Consider the following 20,000-nt stretch of genomic DNA (forward strand, 5'->3'; position numbering starts at 1 on the left):
AAGTCTCCTATTTGCAAAGTACCTACATTTAGTCATATATATATATATATACTATTTTTACTTGTTTCAGTCATTCGACTGCGGCCATGCTGGAGCACCGCCTTTAGTCGAGCAACTCGAACCTGGGACTTATTGTTTGTAAGCTTAGTGACGGGGACATAAACACACCAGCATCGGTTGTCAAGCAATGCTAGGGGGACAAACACAGACACACACTCACACACACTCACACACACACACATATATACGACGGACTTCTTTCACTTTCTGTCTACCAAACCCACTTACAAGGCTTTGGTCGGCCTGAGGCTATAGTAGAAGACACTTGCCCAAGGTGCCACGAAGTGGGACTGAACCCGAGACCATGTGGTTGGTAAGCAAGCTACTTACCACACAGCCACTCCTGCGCCTATATATATATATATATATATTATGGACTCTCCCATCGAAGACAAGTGTATAAGTGTTCAGCTTTTGCCGAATGACCTTCACAAATGATTTGCTTATATCGATGTATATGCTGTACATTAACCCACTCTCTTCATCAAATCGACGTTGCCTGAACAGGTGCACGGTGTACCATGCATTAGGTTTCGAAGTGATCGCAGAGCAGCGTGAGATGAAGTGTTTTGCTCAAGAACACGACGCCCCACCCGGTCTAGGAATTGAAACCACAACCTTACGATTGTAACTGCAACGCGCTAACCACTAGGCCATGCGCCCTCACTCATGTCATGTGTGTGTGTGTGTGTGTGTGTGTGTGTGTGTGCGTGCGTGCGCGCGTATGTGTGTACAGACAGAGAAAAAAGAAAAGATAGATTGTGATGGACTATAGCCCGGTAGTTAGGGTATTGCACTCACAATCTTGCGGTCATGGTTTCGATTCCAAGACCGGCGATACGTTAACCGTTGAGTTCTTGAACAAAACGCCTAATTTCACGTTGGGCCAGTCCACTCAACTGTAAATGTGAAACTTTGAGGCGGACTCGCTTAGTCGCTTAGTCAGAGGGGGTGCCATCGTCTGAAAGCTAAAACAATGCATTGTGATCAGCGATGTATAATAACATCCAACAGTCTGGATGGCGCGAGATTTAGTGATAAGGCTTATCGGCTCACGTCATAAGGTCGTGAGCCCGATTTCCGGGGGCGCGTTGTGTCCTTGAGCAAGACACTTTATTTCACGTTGCTCCAGTTAACTCAGCTGGCAAAAATAAGCTGTACCTTTATTTCAAAGGGCCGGCCTTGTTATATTCTGTGTCACGCTGAATCTCACTGAGAACTACATTAAGAGGATGCGTGTCTATGGAGTGCTCAGCCACCTGCACGTTAATTTCACAAGCAGGCTGACCCATTGATCAGATCAACTGGAACTCAAGGCGGCGAGCTGGCAGAATCGTTAGCACGCCGAGCGAAATGCGTTGCCGTATTTCGTCTGCCATTACGTTCTGAATTCAAATTCCGCCGAGGTCGACTTTGCCTTTCATCCTTTCGGGGTCGATAAATTAAGTACCAGTTATGCACTGGGGTCGATATAATCGACTTAATCCCTCTGTCTGTCTCCTCTGTGTTTAGCCCCTTGTGGATAGTAAAGAAACAGGATCAACTGGAACCCTCGTCGTTCTAACCGACGGAGTGCCAGACGGTCGATACAATGACAGTGATATGTATATTGTGAGGAGTTCTCTATAAAATTTTAGTAGTGTCCACTGTTTTCCTATCCAATTTTATTTCATGTAATGCATTGTAATGAGATGCAAAACTTCCTTGTTATAAATGCATAGACGATTGATTTCATGGCTTAAACTGCTGTTACCCCAGACATACATAGACGACACTTTCTCGCCGGTTATAATAACATTGATTTAATATTTAGTTGGGGATTTTATAAACTAAACATTAAATCAATTTTGCAAATAAACTTACTAAATAGCGAATTTTGTTCAACCCTTGAGCGTTAAGATTACTCTGTCAAACATTATGCTTATTTATACGAATTGGTTTGAATTAATCATGCACTATCTCGCAGCTGATTTCAATGATGTGATTGTATATTTTAAAAATGACATTTGTATAGTAGATATGAGGGACCAAATTTGGTCAGTTTGAACGTAAAATGTAAAATATTCCGGCTTGAAATAGCCTATTTCAATGCAATGGAGTTAAACATTTTTCATAAAGCATTATGGAATTTCTGAACCAACACCACCACCTCAAGCAGCAAATAAATAAATAAATAAATAAATAAACGCAGGCGTGGTATCATCTGAATGCTAAAACAATGCAAAGAAGCGCATTGTGACCAGCGATGCATAATAACATCCAACAGTCTGGATGTCGCGTGATTTAGTGATAAGGTTAATCGGCTCACTTCGTAAGGTCGTGTGCTCGATCCCGAGAGGCGCGTTGTGTACTTGAGCAAGACACTTTATTTCACGTTGCTCCAGTCAACTCAGCTGGCAAAAATAAGTAGTACCTTTAATTCAAAGGGTCGGCCTTGTTATTTCGGATTCAGTTCCACTGTGTGACATCTTGGGCAAGTGTCTTCTATTGTTACTTCGGGCCGACCAAAGCCCTGGGAGTGGAATTGGTAGACGGAAACTGAAAGAAGCCCGACGTATATATATATGTACTTGAATATTTATATACGCTTGACAATCAGTGTTGGTGTGTTTATGTCCCCGTAGAGTAGCCGTTTGACAAAAGAGATCGATAGAATAAGTAACAGGTTATTACTACGGTCTATACATTCGACTATGAATTCTTCAAGGCGGTGCCCCAGAATGGCAGCAGTCTCATGACTGAAACAAGTAAACGATAAAAGATAAAGGATAAACGAATAAAAACATTTATAGAAATTTTATATCCTGTCACAGGTTGGTATAGATAAATTATGTAGAAGAGGTTTAATCAATATTTTCACACGACGTACTTCGCGAGTCTACCAAAACGTGCGACCTCTACTCTTTATAAGAGTTCGGCTAGTCCATTCTTCAAATCCCCCAGGGATGTCAATGACTCTCGCCTCAACAAGAAATAAATATTTGTTTTTAGTTACACGAATGTAAAAGAATTTAAAATTAAAACTAATTTACACAAGACAACTCGAGTGCGTCTTTTGAGTTCTTCACGTTTTGTAATTTGGTTTGTGCTGTTAGCTAAATGGAGTGCAAGGCCAATAATGCACCGACTGAACGATGTCATGAATAAAGTATCTACTCCTAACACACTACAACGACCAAGAAGTTTCTTGCCACGATCTCTATCGACACAAAAGAGAATAAAAGTGGGGAAAATACACGGTTGCATAACAAAAAGAGAAATTCAAAGAATATAATAGTAAAGTGAACGCTAAAATACTTCAGCTTGCTAGAGAAGACATTTTAATTAATTAAAACTTAGCCTTCGATGATGAGAAATACGTCATTATCTTAAAGAGTAATTCTGGTCGAAAAAGGCTAGGGAGACAACTCTGGAATTCTAATGAAAATTAATTAAACATTGAATTTATGCAGATAATCTTCAGACCAGAATCTCATTAAGATAATGATTTTTATCGTCATTAACTGTGTAATTTATATTAATTAAAAATTCTCGGCTTGCTACGTGAATTATGCAAACGCCTACTTTACTAAATTAACTTATAGGTTTCATTGTTATTATTGCTTTATTGGTTTCAGATTTTGGCACAAGGCCACCGATTTCGGGGGAGAAGGAAAGTCGATTGTATCGACCCCAGTACTCAACTGGTACTTATTTTATCAAACCCGAAAGAATGGTGGGCAAACCAACTTCGGGGAATTTGAACCCAGAACGTAAAGACGGACGAAATGCCGCTAAGCGTTATGCTCGGCGTGCTAACAATTCTTCCAGCACGCCGACTTATAGTATATTGTATATTACAATTTGTTAACATTAGTGTCACTGGTTCTATGTTTCCAATAAACCAATAAATCACATTTCTTGCAAGGAAAGAGACTAGGGAACGAATATAAAATGCTGCGGAATATCAGCTCGGGATTTCCTTCATAGGAATCCGCTTTTCCGGGTTCCTTTGATTATATATATATATTGCCGTGTCTGGGGAGAGTCATTCTGTTTTAATGCCTCATTAATTAACACACTCACCGGTTTGATTTCCACTCATTTCCTTTTTTTTCCTAAAATTTTCGTTGCTTCTAGCAAACTCTTCAATAGTTGTTGATTCTGTCCATTATCGGAGCTGCGTTTTTTTTGCTTGTTTCTTTGTTTGTGCGCATGTGTGTGTGTGTGCGTCAGTGTGCATGTGTATACACATATGCATGTATGTATGTAGGCATGTGTGCGTGAGTGTATGCATATATATATATATCTGTGTGTGTATGTGTGTGTGTGCTATGTTTGCATATATGTATATATATGGGCACTTATATATATATATATATATATATGCGTGTGTGTGTGTTTGCGTGAGTGTGTGTGCGTGTGTGAGCGTTTATATACGTATGTATATACGTACGTATATATGTATGTATGTTTGTATATCACGTTTTTCTGTCTCCCAAATTCTATTCACAAGGTATTAGTCAACCTCGAAGCTATGGTAAAAGAAATTACCGCAATAGATGTGCACTCAAAATTACGTGGTTAAAAAGTGACCTTCTGAATCCCATCAACCATGTCTGTGCCTTTACTTTACTCTATGTTGGACATCATATAAATATACTGCAGAGCTAATTTTCCAGCTTAGCTGATAGCTATGTAACTATAAAATAAAGTTAATTACCAAGCTGAACTTAATGCACGCTCTCAACCAATCAATATTGTTTAACTACCTTTCATTTAAGCCGTTACTATCTAATTGGTGCATATCTTTTCAAAGTAGTCATTATTTGCAAAACACATATATTAATAAATAAGTAACTCATCAAATAAACAAAATAATTTACGATACGTACCATCCATTTGCTTTTCCGGTCTTGTCGACAAGTCCACGCAATCAACAAAATAAACATACATGTTATAGAAACAACAACCGCGAAAACGATACCGTTGTTTGCAAGATCAAATTTCTGGAAAACTGTCGAAAAATCAATGGTGTTTGGTGGTATAAAGAAACTGTTGGCCACTGTTACTTCTCCTCTACTTTGACATCGACATCTTATAGACGATCCCCACTCCATCTAGTTGAATATATAAATTATAAGAAACAATTAAATATTTAGAAGCAAAAGTAGCCAAAAATAAATTGAAGCAGACAATCAGCATCTTCTATAAAAACGAAATTATATATTATATAGTTTGTTCCTTCTCGAGCCACGCCTGGCTCATAAGGGCCGGTTTCCCGGTTTCCTTGGCGTATAGGTTCCCCACCTGGACGGTCCGTCGCAGGTGAGTTGCAAGAGGAAAGAGTGAGAGAAAGTTGTGGCGAAAGAGTCAGAAGTTCGCTATTACCTTCTGCCGGAGCCGCGTGTAGCTCAGGTGCTTTGCTCATAAACACACACATCGCCCGGTCTGAGATTCGAACCCGCGATTCCTCGACCGTTGCTCTAACCACTAGGGCATGTGCCTCACACATATATTATATAATAAATTCATTATTAGTAGCAGCATTAAGGCGGCGAGCTGGCAGAAACTTTAGCACGCCGGACAAAATGCGTAGCCTTATTTCGTCTGCCGTTACGTTCTAAGTTCAAATTCCACCGAGGTCGACTTTGCCTATCATCCTTTCGGGGTCGATAAATTAAGTACCAGTTGGGGTCGATATAATCGACTTAATCCGTTTGTCTGTCCTTGTTTGTCCTCTCTGTGCTGCCCTTGTGGCAGAAATTTGAAATGATTATTAGTAACGGCATTAAGACGGTGAGCTGGCAGAATCGTAAGCACGCTGGATGAAACTCTTAGCGGTAGTTCGCCCGTCACTACGTTCTAAGTTCAAATTCCACCGTGGTCGACTTTGCCTTTCAATCTTTCGAAGTCGATAAATTAAGTACCAGTGAAATACTGGGGGAGGGGGTCGATGTAACTGACTATCCACTTCCTCCCAAATTTCAGGCCTTGTGCCTATAACAGAAAGGAAAAGGATTATTAGCAGCGGCATTGAGGACGACAACTGGCAGAATCGTTAGCATGACGGAAAGGTGCTTAATGTCATTTCGTCCTTCTTTACAATCTGTGTTCAAGCTCTGCTGTGTTTTAAGCTATACGCGGAGATTACACTGCAATAATGATAATTTCCACGGAAGACCAACAATTTTAAGGGGAGGAGGGTTAGTCGATTACATCGTTCCCAGGACTTGACATGTAATTTATTTTATCGACCCCGAAAGGAGGAAAGGCAATGTCGACCTCGGCTGAATTTGAATTCAGAACATGAAGACGACGAACTGCCGCTAAGCATTTTGCCCAGCGTGCTAACAATTCTACCATTTCACCGTCTAAAATAACAACAACAATAACAACAACAACAACAATAATAAAAGTTGTCGTTGTTTCAAATTTTGATCGCAAATTTTGGGGAGGGAGCAAGTCAATTACTTCGAACTAGTACTCACCTGGTACTTTATTTCATCGACCCAGAGAGGATGAAATGTAGCGCTTGATAATAATACTAACGTTTCAAATATAGTAACTTTTGATTATCACGTACCAACAAATGACCGCATTGGTTGGAATACGTACAAAATGCCTCTCCGTATTTTACCACAAGACCCTAAGTTCTAAGTTTGAATGTCGCAAAAGACGGTTTTTGCTTTTCATCCTTCTAATGCCAATAAAATAAATAGCAGACAAGAAGCCGTCTGTTTTATCCCAGTAAAAGGATGGCATTCTGCCAATGCCAGAAATCTATTATATAATATAATCGATACAGATTTGAGAGCTCTATCAATATTTCACTTTTATTATATCACACGAATGCGGCATCTCTTTAGATGTGAGAATTAATACGAAAGGAAGTTAAGGTAAAATTTCTTGAATGCGCTTAGAAAATATTATCTATGACAATTACGGATATTAATATTGCTATTTGAAGGAACTGACCTATACTTGAAGACTTCTAAACAGATTGAGACATGTCTGAATTTGTCTTATACTAATCATTCGATTTTGCTTTCACTCTTTAATTTTCTGAATATTAAATATGCCTTCACTTAACTATTCTTTATTACTTTTACATTAATTCCCTAACCAGTCTGTGCCAACAAATATATTTGTGTGTATGTTCACTCAGTGATTCGATCGTTATTAGTTCGACAAGTAACTGTATGTTTGCTCCTCGTTGAAGAGTTTCAAACAGAGCAAAACATCTCAACATGTGCAGAGTTATCACGGTCCATGTTTCGGTACCATGTAGCATGACTGTTCATAGACAAGTAGTGCACACTTCAACCTTCACTATAAAGAAGAGACTCTTTGTGTTATTTGCAGGTATATTAACTACCTGAACTACATCCTATTCTTATTCGAGCAACTATACTTTCAGAACATCCTCATTCACTGCAAGTCATTAACTGATAGTATTTTTATTATGCCTCATATTTCAGCTTAGTTTGCTTGTTTAATGTTCTAAATATCAAATATGCATCCAGCTTCTTATATTTACTGGCAATTTGTCAATATCATTTCAGACGTGACTGCTTTTCATTCTAATTGTACCATTTGCTAATGAAATTACGTTTTTGACGATCGTATAGCTAAATCAATGTTAACCTCCAAGATATCTTGTGTAAAAAATATAAGCTTCATTATTAAGTTAGCTATTAAATTCACTATTCATTTTTATTTTTTTTATATCATAAAACATGTCACATTTATTTTATTAAATCTGATAAGGTCTCGGTGCTCATAACTCTCTTAAAATTGCTCTGACGGGTGAGGCTGATGCATATTATGCTCATGTGAAATTTTCATGATTGATTTTGGTAGAGAAAATTGAAGCAGGACAGTTGTCCCAGAAGATATCAGTTTGAATCATTGGACAAATAAAGCATTGAACAGTCAGATGAGTGAGGAGAATAACGCATAATAGGAATAACGAGATGTAGAGAGGTGGTTGCATTGGATGGGTTTCGACAGGTTTGATATACAGCTCGGCGAGTTCAGCAGAGTAGAAACTGATGCAATAGTGTTAGAAGAGGTTGGAGACGGACACACAATAGCTGTGCGCCAGTTGTTATAGTGTGTTTCTGTGTAAAATTTTGTCTATCAGTTTGATAGTTTCTTATATGGGAGACAGTTGGGTAATGTATGTGCTTGAATAGCATGTATGATTTTCGCTATCTTTTGCACCACAGAACTTCGGTGAGAGCAGTTGCACCATCGTTAGTTGTCGTGGAGGTAATGATGGTGATAATGATGTTAGTGGTGTTGGAGGTGGTGATGGTGATGGTGATAGTGACGGTAGTCGTGATGCTGGTGATGGAGATAAATCATAGTGGAGTAATGATGATGGTGATTTTGGTAGTGGTTAGTGGTGTTAGTGGTGGTGGTGGTTGAGGTGGAGGTGTTGGTGGTGGTGGTTGAGGTGGAGGTGTTGGTGGTAGTGGTTGTTGTTGCTGTTGTGGTGGTGGTGATAGTGGTGGTGGTGATGGTGGTGGTGGTGGTGGTGGCAATAATGCATCAAACTTCAACAAAACGCCACCCGAAGAACCGTCACCTTGTCAAAGTCAGGGTTAGCGATATTTCAAATGATCCAGTTTCTCTTATACATACATACACACATACATACATACATACATACATACATACATACATACATACATACATACATACATACATACACGTAATCATTCTGATTTAACAAAACAGAACAACTTCAATGAAACATTCAATATATTTTAAAAGTAATATATAAAATATATAAATTTCTTTGAATTTTGTTTTGTTACAAATCTGTGGCTTCCCAGTTAAACATGTAGATATTTATATGGTCCATATATATATGTGCATGCCTATGTATATGTATACACACACATGCATATATTCAGGAGATTGTGGGTATATACATGTATCAGTGTAAGTGTGTATGTATAGTTGATAAGTGTATTTTGATAAAACTCTGAGCCCCAGGTAGGTATATTTAATACACACACACACACACACACACACACACACACACACACACACACCGTGGAAAGACCTATCGTTCCCGTTTTTTTATAAACATTTGACTGTGCGTACGTATGCACATACGCATGTGTATGATATTTGATACATGCATAGATAATACATACATGAGTATATGTGCGTAGGCACGTAGAATCATACATACATACATTCATACAAACATACATACATACATACATACATACATATAGTTCAAATTTACAGAAAACAAAAGACGAAGACAGGTTAGAGAACAAGCAAGTGTATTAGTTGACGATCGGGAAGAATGGATAACTCATTGACATTTCGAGCCTACGCTCTTCGACAGAAAGTATTACAAGGAAAAAAATCGAGAGAAAACGAAAAAAAACCCCCAAAAAAACAGAGAAAGAAAAAATGTCTAGGGAGTGTATGTGTGTGGGTTATATTTTCAGCCCACGTAAAGATAGTCAACTCAAGCCATCATAATAATTTATGGGTGTTATACTTTTGCGAATACGTTTCGCATTTGTATACCAATGTACTTTGAAGGGGAATGGCCTAGAGGTTTCAGTTTCTAGACCGGGTAGTGTCTTTTGTTCTTGAGCAAGACACTTCATCTCACGTTGTTCTGCGATCGCTTCGACACCTGACGCGTGATACACCGTGCATCTGATCAGGTAACGTCGACTTAATGGACGAAGAAGCCTAATGTACAGCGCAAACATTTGATCACCATAAACAAGTCATTTATGCAGTTTATTCTGCATGAAATTGCAGAACCGTCTTTCTCGAACTACGAGAGATTATCATCATATAAATGTGCAACAACACTAACAAGCCAGAATGTAGACAGCTCTGCCAACAGCGACCGTGTCTGTTCTAGAAATTACCTTGCATGTATCATTGACCCAGGCTGTACCATTCCATGCCATGCAATTGACAGAAAATCCTTTGAAGGCATATTTACTGAAGATATTTGTTGACTCATATCCTGAAGGAGAGAAGAGAAAGAAAAAAAAATGAAACATCATTGAATAATAATTATTAAATTTTAAGAAGTTAAAATTATGAGAGAGATGGAGAGAGAGAGAGAGAGAGAGAGAGAGAGACGGAGAGAGAGACACAGGGACAGAAAGGAGAATGTAGGGGAAGGGAGCGAGGGAGAAGCAGAATGGAAAGGGAGAGAGAGAGAGAGAGAGAGAGAGTGAAGTAGAGGGAGAAGACGAGTAGCAGAAAGAAGAAGAGGGAGGAGGAGAGTGAGAGAGGTAGAAGTAATAGGTAACATTTAAAAGAAAATTGTCTATATTCCAAGTCCGCTATATCTCTTTCCTTTTCTATCTTCCTCACTAATATATATATATATATATATATATACATATATATATGTATATATATATATATAATATATATATATATATTATATATATATATATATATATATATGTATATATATACATCGACTCATACTCACACACACATATATATTCTTTTTCTGAATAGTATATCTCGAAGCGCATAAAGCTATAAATAATGGCATCTAAATATTGGACTGAAAAACCTTTTGAATAGAAAAATAATATATATGTATGTATACGTAAGTTTTGTGTGTGTAAAATATGTATATAATATATTTCAGTTACGCACACACACACATATAAAGATGGATAGATAGACAGACAGACAGACAGATATCCTCCCTCTCTCAGTGTCCTTATGCTCCTCATGTTTCAAATATAATTACTGAAGTTTGAACTATTCATTGGTCTCTAAAATCTCTCCTACGTCAAACTTATCAATCTTACTCGAAATGTTATATTCCTATTATTGTCACAGATCTCAAATTGAACCATAAACTAAGATTTACACGTCACTTTTCTCCAATTTCAATTTAAGATTGCTGTTAATACATTTATACCTTTGATCAATTATGCACTCAAGTTGTCTTTAATAGTATAACTCGAGAGTAAAACCGTCTTTAATTTCTCCATATATATCAGCCGAAATTGCGAGGATGATCCGGTTCTTGACTGAAGATTAGAGGCTTTGAATGACCCGTCCGTGTTTTTTGTATCGTCTATTTGAATGTTTTGCGTTCTTGTCCCATTTTGTATTTTTATATATATATATGTGTGTGTGTGTGTGTGTGTGTGTGTGTGTGTGTTGTGTGTGTATGTGTGTGTGTGTGTTTGTGTGTGTGTGTGTGTGTGCATATTTTCCAGACATATACATGCATATGCACACACGCGCACACACACAGTGTCTGTGACTCGATTTCGAGCAATGCCATCACTTGATTGTTCTCTTAAACATGAGCAGTACAAATGTTGCTTTTCAATCCTTCTAGGGGCCTACATCCTTTTGCAAGATGGGCGCCTCTTGCAACAGGCGTTCAGAGAGCTTACCACTCGTGCTGAAACATGTATTAATTCCATCATAGAATTTTTCATATCAGAGAGTGTTTTTGTCATTTCCGGCTACATCCAGCTATAGCTTTAGTATGTAAAAATAATAAAGTTGCCAATAGAGATTTTAAAAACTGAGTGATACCTGTACCCGAAGCTTTTTAAAACGAAGAAGGCCCTTAAACTGAGCCATTCCCACTCTCTAAACAAGGCCCTGCTAATTCGAATTACATTGTGGACCACAAAATTTTTTTCCCACGAGAGTTTCAGACATACATACATACATACATACATACATACATACATACATACATACATACATTTAAGTATATACGAGCATGTCTACACATGCAAGTACTGTAATCCCTCGACTATCACGGGTGTTACGTTCCAAAACCCCACGCGATAGGTGAAAATCCGCAAAGTAGACAGTATGTACTGTATATTTTATTATTATTTTTATAATTTGTATATATTTATTTTATTATAAATGCAAAACAACACCACAGAGGAATCGACATACACTAAGATAATAAACCGCGATATGGTGAGGGATTACTGTATATGCATGAGAATACATACATAAGACAAAGCTTACTAATCTGTATACATACATACATGCATACATAAATATATAGGAGCACTCCATCGGTTATGACGACGAGGGTCCCAGCTGATACGATCAACGAAACAGCCTGCTCGTGAAATTAACGTGCAAGTGACTGAGCAATCCACAGACACGCGTACCCACTAACGTAGTTCTCAGGGAGATTCAGCGTGACACAAAGTGTGACAAGGCCGGTCCTTTGAAATACAGGTACAACTCATTTTTGCCAGCTGAGTAGACTGGAGCAACATGAAATAAAGTGTCTTGCTCAAGGACACAACGCGTCGCCGGGAATCGAACTCATGACCTTACAATCGTGAGCCGAATGCCCTAACCACTAAACTACGCGCCTTCATATACATACATACATACATACATACATACATACATACATACATACATACATACAAAATACCCTATTGTTGATGTTGAAATGCCATTGAAGGAGCCTTGGATCTTGGTTAGAAACCGATTCTTTCTCTATTGGCAAGAAATCTTGAAATAGAATTGAATAATGACGTACATACATACAAATCATCACGATATCTGGGACTATAAAAATCTGCAAGACCCTCTTAAATTTTAAAGGATGAAGATTAAAAGAAGATACTTTTCTTCATAACCTTACTACCAAAAATGTGACCGGTCACAATTAACTCAATGTGGCTAGACTACAAGAAAGCATTTGACTCTGTTCCCCATTTATGGATGCTAGAAGCCCTTCAACTAACTAAAGTTCCAGCGAGAATAGTCAAAGCCATAGCTGACCTGACTTCATCGTTGGCCACCATCTTGAAATTAAACTTAAAGAGTGACTGTATTATCACTGACAGTATACAGTATCACAAAGGCATATTCCAAGAGGACAGCCTCTATGTGATGTTGTTTATACTTTCTATAAGTCCCGTGTCATTCATGTTAAGGAAGTCTGAAGGATATCTCACTGGCTCAAAAGGAAACTGAAATACCAAAATTACACCCTGTTTCTTTGTGGATGACTTAAATTATGCAAAAAATATGCATGAGATGAAAAAGAGCCTTGACCTAGTTACAACATTCTCAAAGGATGTAGGGTAGGAGTTTGGTTAGGATAAATGTTATATGGTTGCGAAAAGGAGGAAACTATAAATCAGACTAGTAACATCTCTAACAATGATTTGACTGTTTCCCCTGTATCTGACGAGGAATGTTACAGGTACCTAGCGATGGATGAAAATATATCTTACAACGGCACCTGTAACAAAACACGTGTCACTAAAGAATATTACAGCCGAATAAAGAAAATTTGGATCTCAGAACTCTCTGCATTCAGCAAAGCAGTGGCCCACAATGTGTTTGCAGTGCCAGTACTCATACCAACATTTGGGCTGCTTGATTAGACGCTTGATGAGATCCAACCCATTGATGTGAAAACCCAAAAAATACTAACAAGCACACATAAACAGTGACGTAGACCGCCTATACCTAAAACGAAAGCAAGGCGGCAGAGGTTTAACATCGATCCAAAATGCATTTGAATGTCACATCATATCCCTCGGCAAAATCTTTTAACCACCAAGTGTCGAAGTGCATCTCTTGACCAAGGTTGCATACATGAGGCTGATAACATCATAAGACTTGGAAGGTAACTCCTTGAGATACACTCTTTGTCTGATAACCTAGAATACATGCCCAAAGAAGTCACACGACTCTACCGCAATGTATCGTCAGATGAAAGGATGAGCCTATATGAGCAGAAGACTATGCATGGATATGTTAGTAGAAAGCTCTGTGATGATAGTAACATCGATCATCAAAGCAGTTTATCATGGTCGAATAACCGGATTACTACCTCCCACTTTGAAGGGTATGCGTTTGCAATCCAGGAACAGGAAATATCAACAAAGTACCTGATGCACAAAAGAGACAGAGATGCAGGAAAAGCCGTAAAATGTGACAACCAAATCAGTCTTTGTGGAATTCACACTGAAGATATCACCCACATCATAAGCAGTTGTCCGAAAATGTCATCACGGTACTATCTATCGATGAGACATGACGTTGAAGCTAGGAACTCTATAATGAAATCCGTCGGAAGGATAATCCTGAGGACAAACAAAATAAGAACTCACAATATGGTAGAAGCCATAGCCACTCATAATAAAAAGGAATACGGAAAGAATGTACCAGTGAAGTCCTGAATGAAATGTAAGTGCAACAGACCTGGTATAATGATTTGGGATAGAGAAGAGAAACTGCGCAGTTGTGGAAATTAGCTGCCCATCAGATCAGTGAAAAAGATAATATCTAGGCTGAACTATTGAGAAATCTGCAGTTACTCTATCCAGATTACAAGTTCAGGCTTATATCTGTAATTATTTGAGCCCTGGGATATGTAAGACACTGCCTAAATACCAATCTTGAGAAATTAGGCTTCTCAAAACCAGAAAGGAGAAAGCTAATTCGAAAACTACAGATCCAATCCATCACTGGAACTGTAAAAATCTCTAAAACTTTCCAGAAATTTATCATTTAAATATAGATGAGTATGTCTAGTTATGCAACTATATGCATGAGAATACATACATAAAACATACAAATCTGCACGCACGCACATACATACATACATACATACATACATACATACCCTATTGATGTTGAAATTCCATTGAAGGAGCCTTGGATCTATGTTAGAAACAGGTTCTTTCTTTATTGGCAAGAAATCTTGAAATAAACTGAATAATGACATACATACATACAAACATACATACGAACATACATACATACGTACATACATACATACGTACATACATACATACATACATATATACATACATAAACACATTCATACACATATTTAAAACATCGTGAACTCTCTTAACCCGATAAGCTTTGTCGCTTTGTCAGCAACCGGCTTGAGGTCTCTCAAGAACTTAAATTAAACACAGAAAAATCATAGATACAGAAGACATACTTCGAAGACCAAAGAAACAAGGTGAAAAAGACAAAAAAACAATTAGTTACCCGGTAGCTGGAAGGGTCTCAGACCGACGTACATCGTGCCGTTCATTTCAAAAGTATCAACAGGAACACAAAAATGATAAGAATCACCACTTGTGAGGTTGTCTTTGTTAAACGCGGTTCTGTAATCAAATGTATCATTATTTGGGCTACTGTTCAACCGGAAATAGACCTCATAACCAAGTATAGCTTTTTTTTCCATTTGTAGCTTTATGCAGCTGTAGTCAGTGCTGGACCTGTACTGGAATTTATGGTAAAACATGAAGGATTGATCCTCGGCGACAAACTTTGGTTTTCGATAAGGCATATCAGACAGTTTGTCTTTAAATTCTACAACGAAAGTTTTTTCTGATTTGTCTCGTTCTGAACTTAGGATTAGTGTAGGTGAAGTGATCAAAGCCGATCGCATGTTTTCGTCGTATGTTAAGAATTTTTCGTCTGTCGATAAAGCCTGAGTATAAACGGAGCAGAGTATAAGTTGCATAGAAGTTTTTAAGAAATCAAATAATTCAAACTTTGTAATAAAGCAAGATTATCGATAAGTTATTGAATGCACACACACACACAAATATATAAATACACATACACAATACACACACACACACACACACACCGGAATATATATATATATATATATATATATATATATATATATATATATAGGGAGTTTACGAAAAAACAAAAGACGAAGACAGGAGGGTATACAAACAAACAGATATATTAGTATAACGCTCAGGAATAGAAAAAGTGTTTTACGTTTCGAGCCTACATTCTTCTACAAAGGGACAGAAAACAAGGAGAGAAAAAAAGGAGAGAATATATATATAATATATATATTATATATATATATATATATATATATATATTAATATATATATATATATATATATATATATATATATACATACATACATACATACATACATACATACATACATACATACATATACATACATAGGAAGGAGGAAGAAAGAAAGAAAGAAGAAAAGGAAGAAAGAAAAAAGGAAGAAGGAATAACGGAAGGAAGGAAAGAGAAACACAAATGTGGAAAAAAAGACAGAAGCTCAAGAACTCAGTACAATGACTTACAGTATTAATTTATTTTAAGGGGGAAATTGCCCAGGATTAGTTTTCCACTTAACTAATTTGCATAAATCGTCCTGTTTTTAGCCATATGGGCATAGCCTGAAGATTACGCTAAGGCACTGGACGTGTTAAAAAATGCTGTCTGAGCTGCTTTCATCGCATGAAACTAATAATAGCTTCTAAAAACATATATTGTGTTTATTAAATAATATTTATCTCTCACCAGATGGAGCAAATTTTTTGCTAATCTTAACCATCACGGAACAATACACTATATGTGTGTGTGTGTGTGTGTGTGTGTATATATATGTATGTATGTATGTATGTATGTATGTATGTATGTATGTATGTATGTATGTATGTATGTATCGCTAGCCACTACACATTCTTTATTTTCTCTCCTTGTTTCTTTCTGTGTTCCTTTCTGTGGAAGAGCGTAGGCTCGAAACGTTAAAGACTTTTTCACTTCTCGAGCGTTATACTAATACATCTGTTTGGTGTCTGCACCACCTGTCTTCGTATTTTTTGGGGATTCTCCCCCTATATGTATATGTATGTATATATATTTATGTATATGTATATATATATATATATATATATATAATATATATATATATATATAATATATATAATATATATGAATATATATTATCTATGTGTATGTGTATACATATGTATTTGCGTATATATACTATATGTATGTATATATATATATATATATATATATATGGGTGTGTGTGGATGATGTATGGGGTATTGTGTCTCTGTCGCGCGCGCGTGTCTACATGGACATATTTTAATCACAATAACCATATTAAAATATTACCTCCATAACGTTACTTTCATTTTCGAATTGTGTTCCACTTGAACCAGTCAGTTGAATACTTAAAGGACCACAACCGATTCCGCTCTTTCTCATCTTTGAATTCGATATCTTTTCAGAACACACGGAAGTAGCTGTTTTTGATTTACTTGCACGTCCGGTTGGGCTCATTGAGTTGATGATAGTTTTCAGATAATAATGAATTTCGTTCACAATGTCGTTATATTCGGAAGCCTGTAAAATATGTCACTATTATTATTATATAAAAAAAAAAAACGGCAGCGAGCTGGCAGTATCGTTACCACACCGGGCGGAATGCTTAGCGGTATTTCGGCCATCTTTACATTTTGAGTTCTAATTCCGCTGAGTTCGACTTTGCCTTTCATCCTTTCGGAGTCAATAAAATAAGTACCAGTCGGGCACTGGAATCGACTTAACCCCTACCTCAAAATTGCTGGCCTTGTGCCAAAATTTGAAACCATTATTATAAAGGCGGCGAGCTAGCAAAATCGTCAATGCATCTGACAAAATGCTTAGCGGCATTTCGTCCGTTCTTAATTTTTGAGTTCGAATTCCGCCTATGCCGACTTTGCCTTTCATCCTTTCGACTCGATAAATTAGTATCAGTTGATCAGCGGGGGTAGATGTAATCCAGTTAATCCCTTCCCCGAAATTTGTGGCCTTGTGCTAAAATTTGAAACCATTCTTTTTCTTTTAACTGTTGTTTTGAATATTGCTCTGGTGATTTGAACCAACCTAGGAAGTTTTTTTAAAACTATTCGTCAATCCTTTTCAATACTGAACGGATTTTTAACGGTGACATTGCTCATGAAAAAGAACTATTTTGTTACTTACATCTTTTGCTCGTTTTTCAGAAACAATTATCTTTTTGACCGCCAGACATTTAAAGACGGCAACAAAATTAGACTGCGATTTCAATATTTTAACACAAAAGTAAAGAGAAACACGATATCACAGATATTTATTCTTGAAGAATAAAATGGAGACAGAGAAATGACAATTTTACAGGAAAACACACTTCTTAACACAAATTTTAGCGCCTTAACTCACACAAGTGTTAGCCAAAATCTTGGGGGGAAAAACGTCTCTTTTGTTAATGTCGCTAAGAATAATGAAATTTTAAATATGAATCGACTAACAAGGAGATTGCGTGACCCAAATACTTGGCAAAAGTTAAATACTTCTTTACCTGGGAATTTCATCCAAGAGCAAGAGAAGAAATAAACATATCTCTTAACACATGGCTATGATGCTCCCCCAATACTTCTGCTTGTGATCAGAGATGCACATATGGTCAGCCACTAAAGGACATACTCAACTGGTTAAGGTTAAGCAAATGACAAACAAATCAGTGGTATTGAGCAGAATATTTGTTGTAGCCCAGCTTTTATATCAAGACAAAATAATGGACATGATAACACTTCCATTCAGTTAAGATGAGAAGCCACGAAGGCCACTGACTTGTATTATTACTATTATTATTATTATTATTATCATAATTGTCACCATAGATGGAGGTGTGTTTTTGGAGCGCCGTAAGTTTATGATTAATTGACTTGTTTTAAAAGGTTCTATACTGTATTTTGCTGTTTAAATCGTTTTGCAAGCCAGCTGCCCTGCTAGGGGGAGGGGGCTGACGTTTGTTAAAGAAAGCACCATTTTTGGGATGATACAAACCATTTTATTTTCAAATTACTTCCGTGGACGCCTTTACTTTTCATCCTTTCGGGGGTCGATAAAATAAGTACCAGTTGAGCACTGGGATCAATGTAATTGACTAACTCCCTCCCTCAAATTTCAGGCCTTGTGCCTATAGCAGAAATAACAACAATAATAATCATAATAATAATAATAATAATAATAATAATAATAAATGCCCTGATGCAGTACCAGGCAGTGGCTCTCATGGCTTCTGATCTTAACTGATTGGAAGTGTTATCATGTACATTGTTTTGTCTTGGTATAAAAGATGGGCTACAGCAAATATTTTGCTCAATACCACAGATTTGCTTGTCAGTTGTTTGACCTTAACCAGTTGAGCATGTCCCTTAGTGGCTGACGATATGTGCATCTCTGATCACGAGCAGAAGTAGTGGGGGAGCATCATAGCCATATGTCGAGAGGGATTCTTTGGGATTTGAATAATTTACCTCTGGAAACATGGGTGGTTCTTTCAACATCCTTAAACAACCCTTATTCAGGGACCGTTTGAGCGGGATGGGCTACTCAACCTGAAGAAAATTCTAACTGGGCCCCACCTGCAAGGTCATGTGCTGTTTATCTTGATATGAGATCACCATGTCGCGCACATATGGTTGTGATGCATGTGCCTGATGTACCCTTATCAGACGGGTAGTCATGATGGGTGTATTGGGCTTCGTATATTTTACCCGTGTCACTTTGATGGCATGAACTGCTCTCTCACTCAATGATAATAATAAAAACTAATAATAATAATAATATAATAATTATTATTATTATTATTATTTATTAGTATTATTATTATATTATTATTATTATTATTATATATTATTATTCTATGTTTGACTTTTGCTTTATATTTGTACAAGTTGGCTCCAAGTCTCACCCAGAGACCTCAAGAGACAACAACAGGGTTGGAAGTTCATGTTGTTGTTATGCCTAGTGTGCCATATATTTGGGAGGTGGGGGTGTTGTACTAATGAATGTCTAAAAACATTTTTTTTTTTTTTTAACCGAAAATTATGTTTGTTTTAAACCTTGGGATTACATAGAAAGTATTTTGCGTAGGATATGAGCAGTTCCCATGAGCACTATCTTTTGAATTTCTGCCATTTTTGGGTTTCCTGGTATCTGAGTTAGGTAGCTATCAGCCCCTTTTGCTATCATTCCCAGGGCACATATGACAACAGGTATTGTTTTAGTCTTCAGCTTCCACATTTTGCTGATTTCTACTTCAAGATATTTATATTTGCTCAGTTTTTGGTAGGTCTTGACAGATACGTTTATATCGATTGGG

General features: G+C 37.2%; 1 protein-coding gene across 1 annotated transcript in view; it reads right to left on the reverse strand.

The window, feature by feature from the left end:
* Positions 1 to 20,000, reverse strand: part of LOC118767833 — a 226,689-nt gene that overhangs the window by 35,004 nt on the left and 171,685 nt on the right. Inside the window, exons 11-14 of the mRNA XM_036513113.1 lie at positions 16,985 to 17,215; positions 15,076 to 15,523; positions 9,954 to 10,054; positions 4,935 to 5,159 (exon numbers count right to left, since the gene is read on the reverse strand). Of these exons, the coding sequence (XP_036369006.1) occupies positions 4,935 to 5,159; positions 9,954 to 10,054; positions 15,076 to 15,523; positions 16,985 to 17,215 (1,005 nt within the window). The remainder of the gene's footprint in view (positions 1 to 4,934; positions 5,160 to 9,953; positions 10,055 to 15,075; positions 15,524 to 16,984; positions 17,216 to 20,000) is intronic.

This window comes from Octopus sinensis, linkage group LG2 (assembly GCF_006345805.1).
Source record: "Octopus sinensis linkage group LG2, ASM634580v1, whole genome shotgun sequence".
NCBI classification, from domain to species: domain Eukaryota; kingdom Metazoa; phylum Mollusca; class Cephalopoda; order Octopoda; family Octopodidae; genus Octopus; species Octopus sinensis.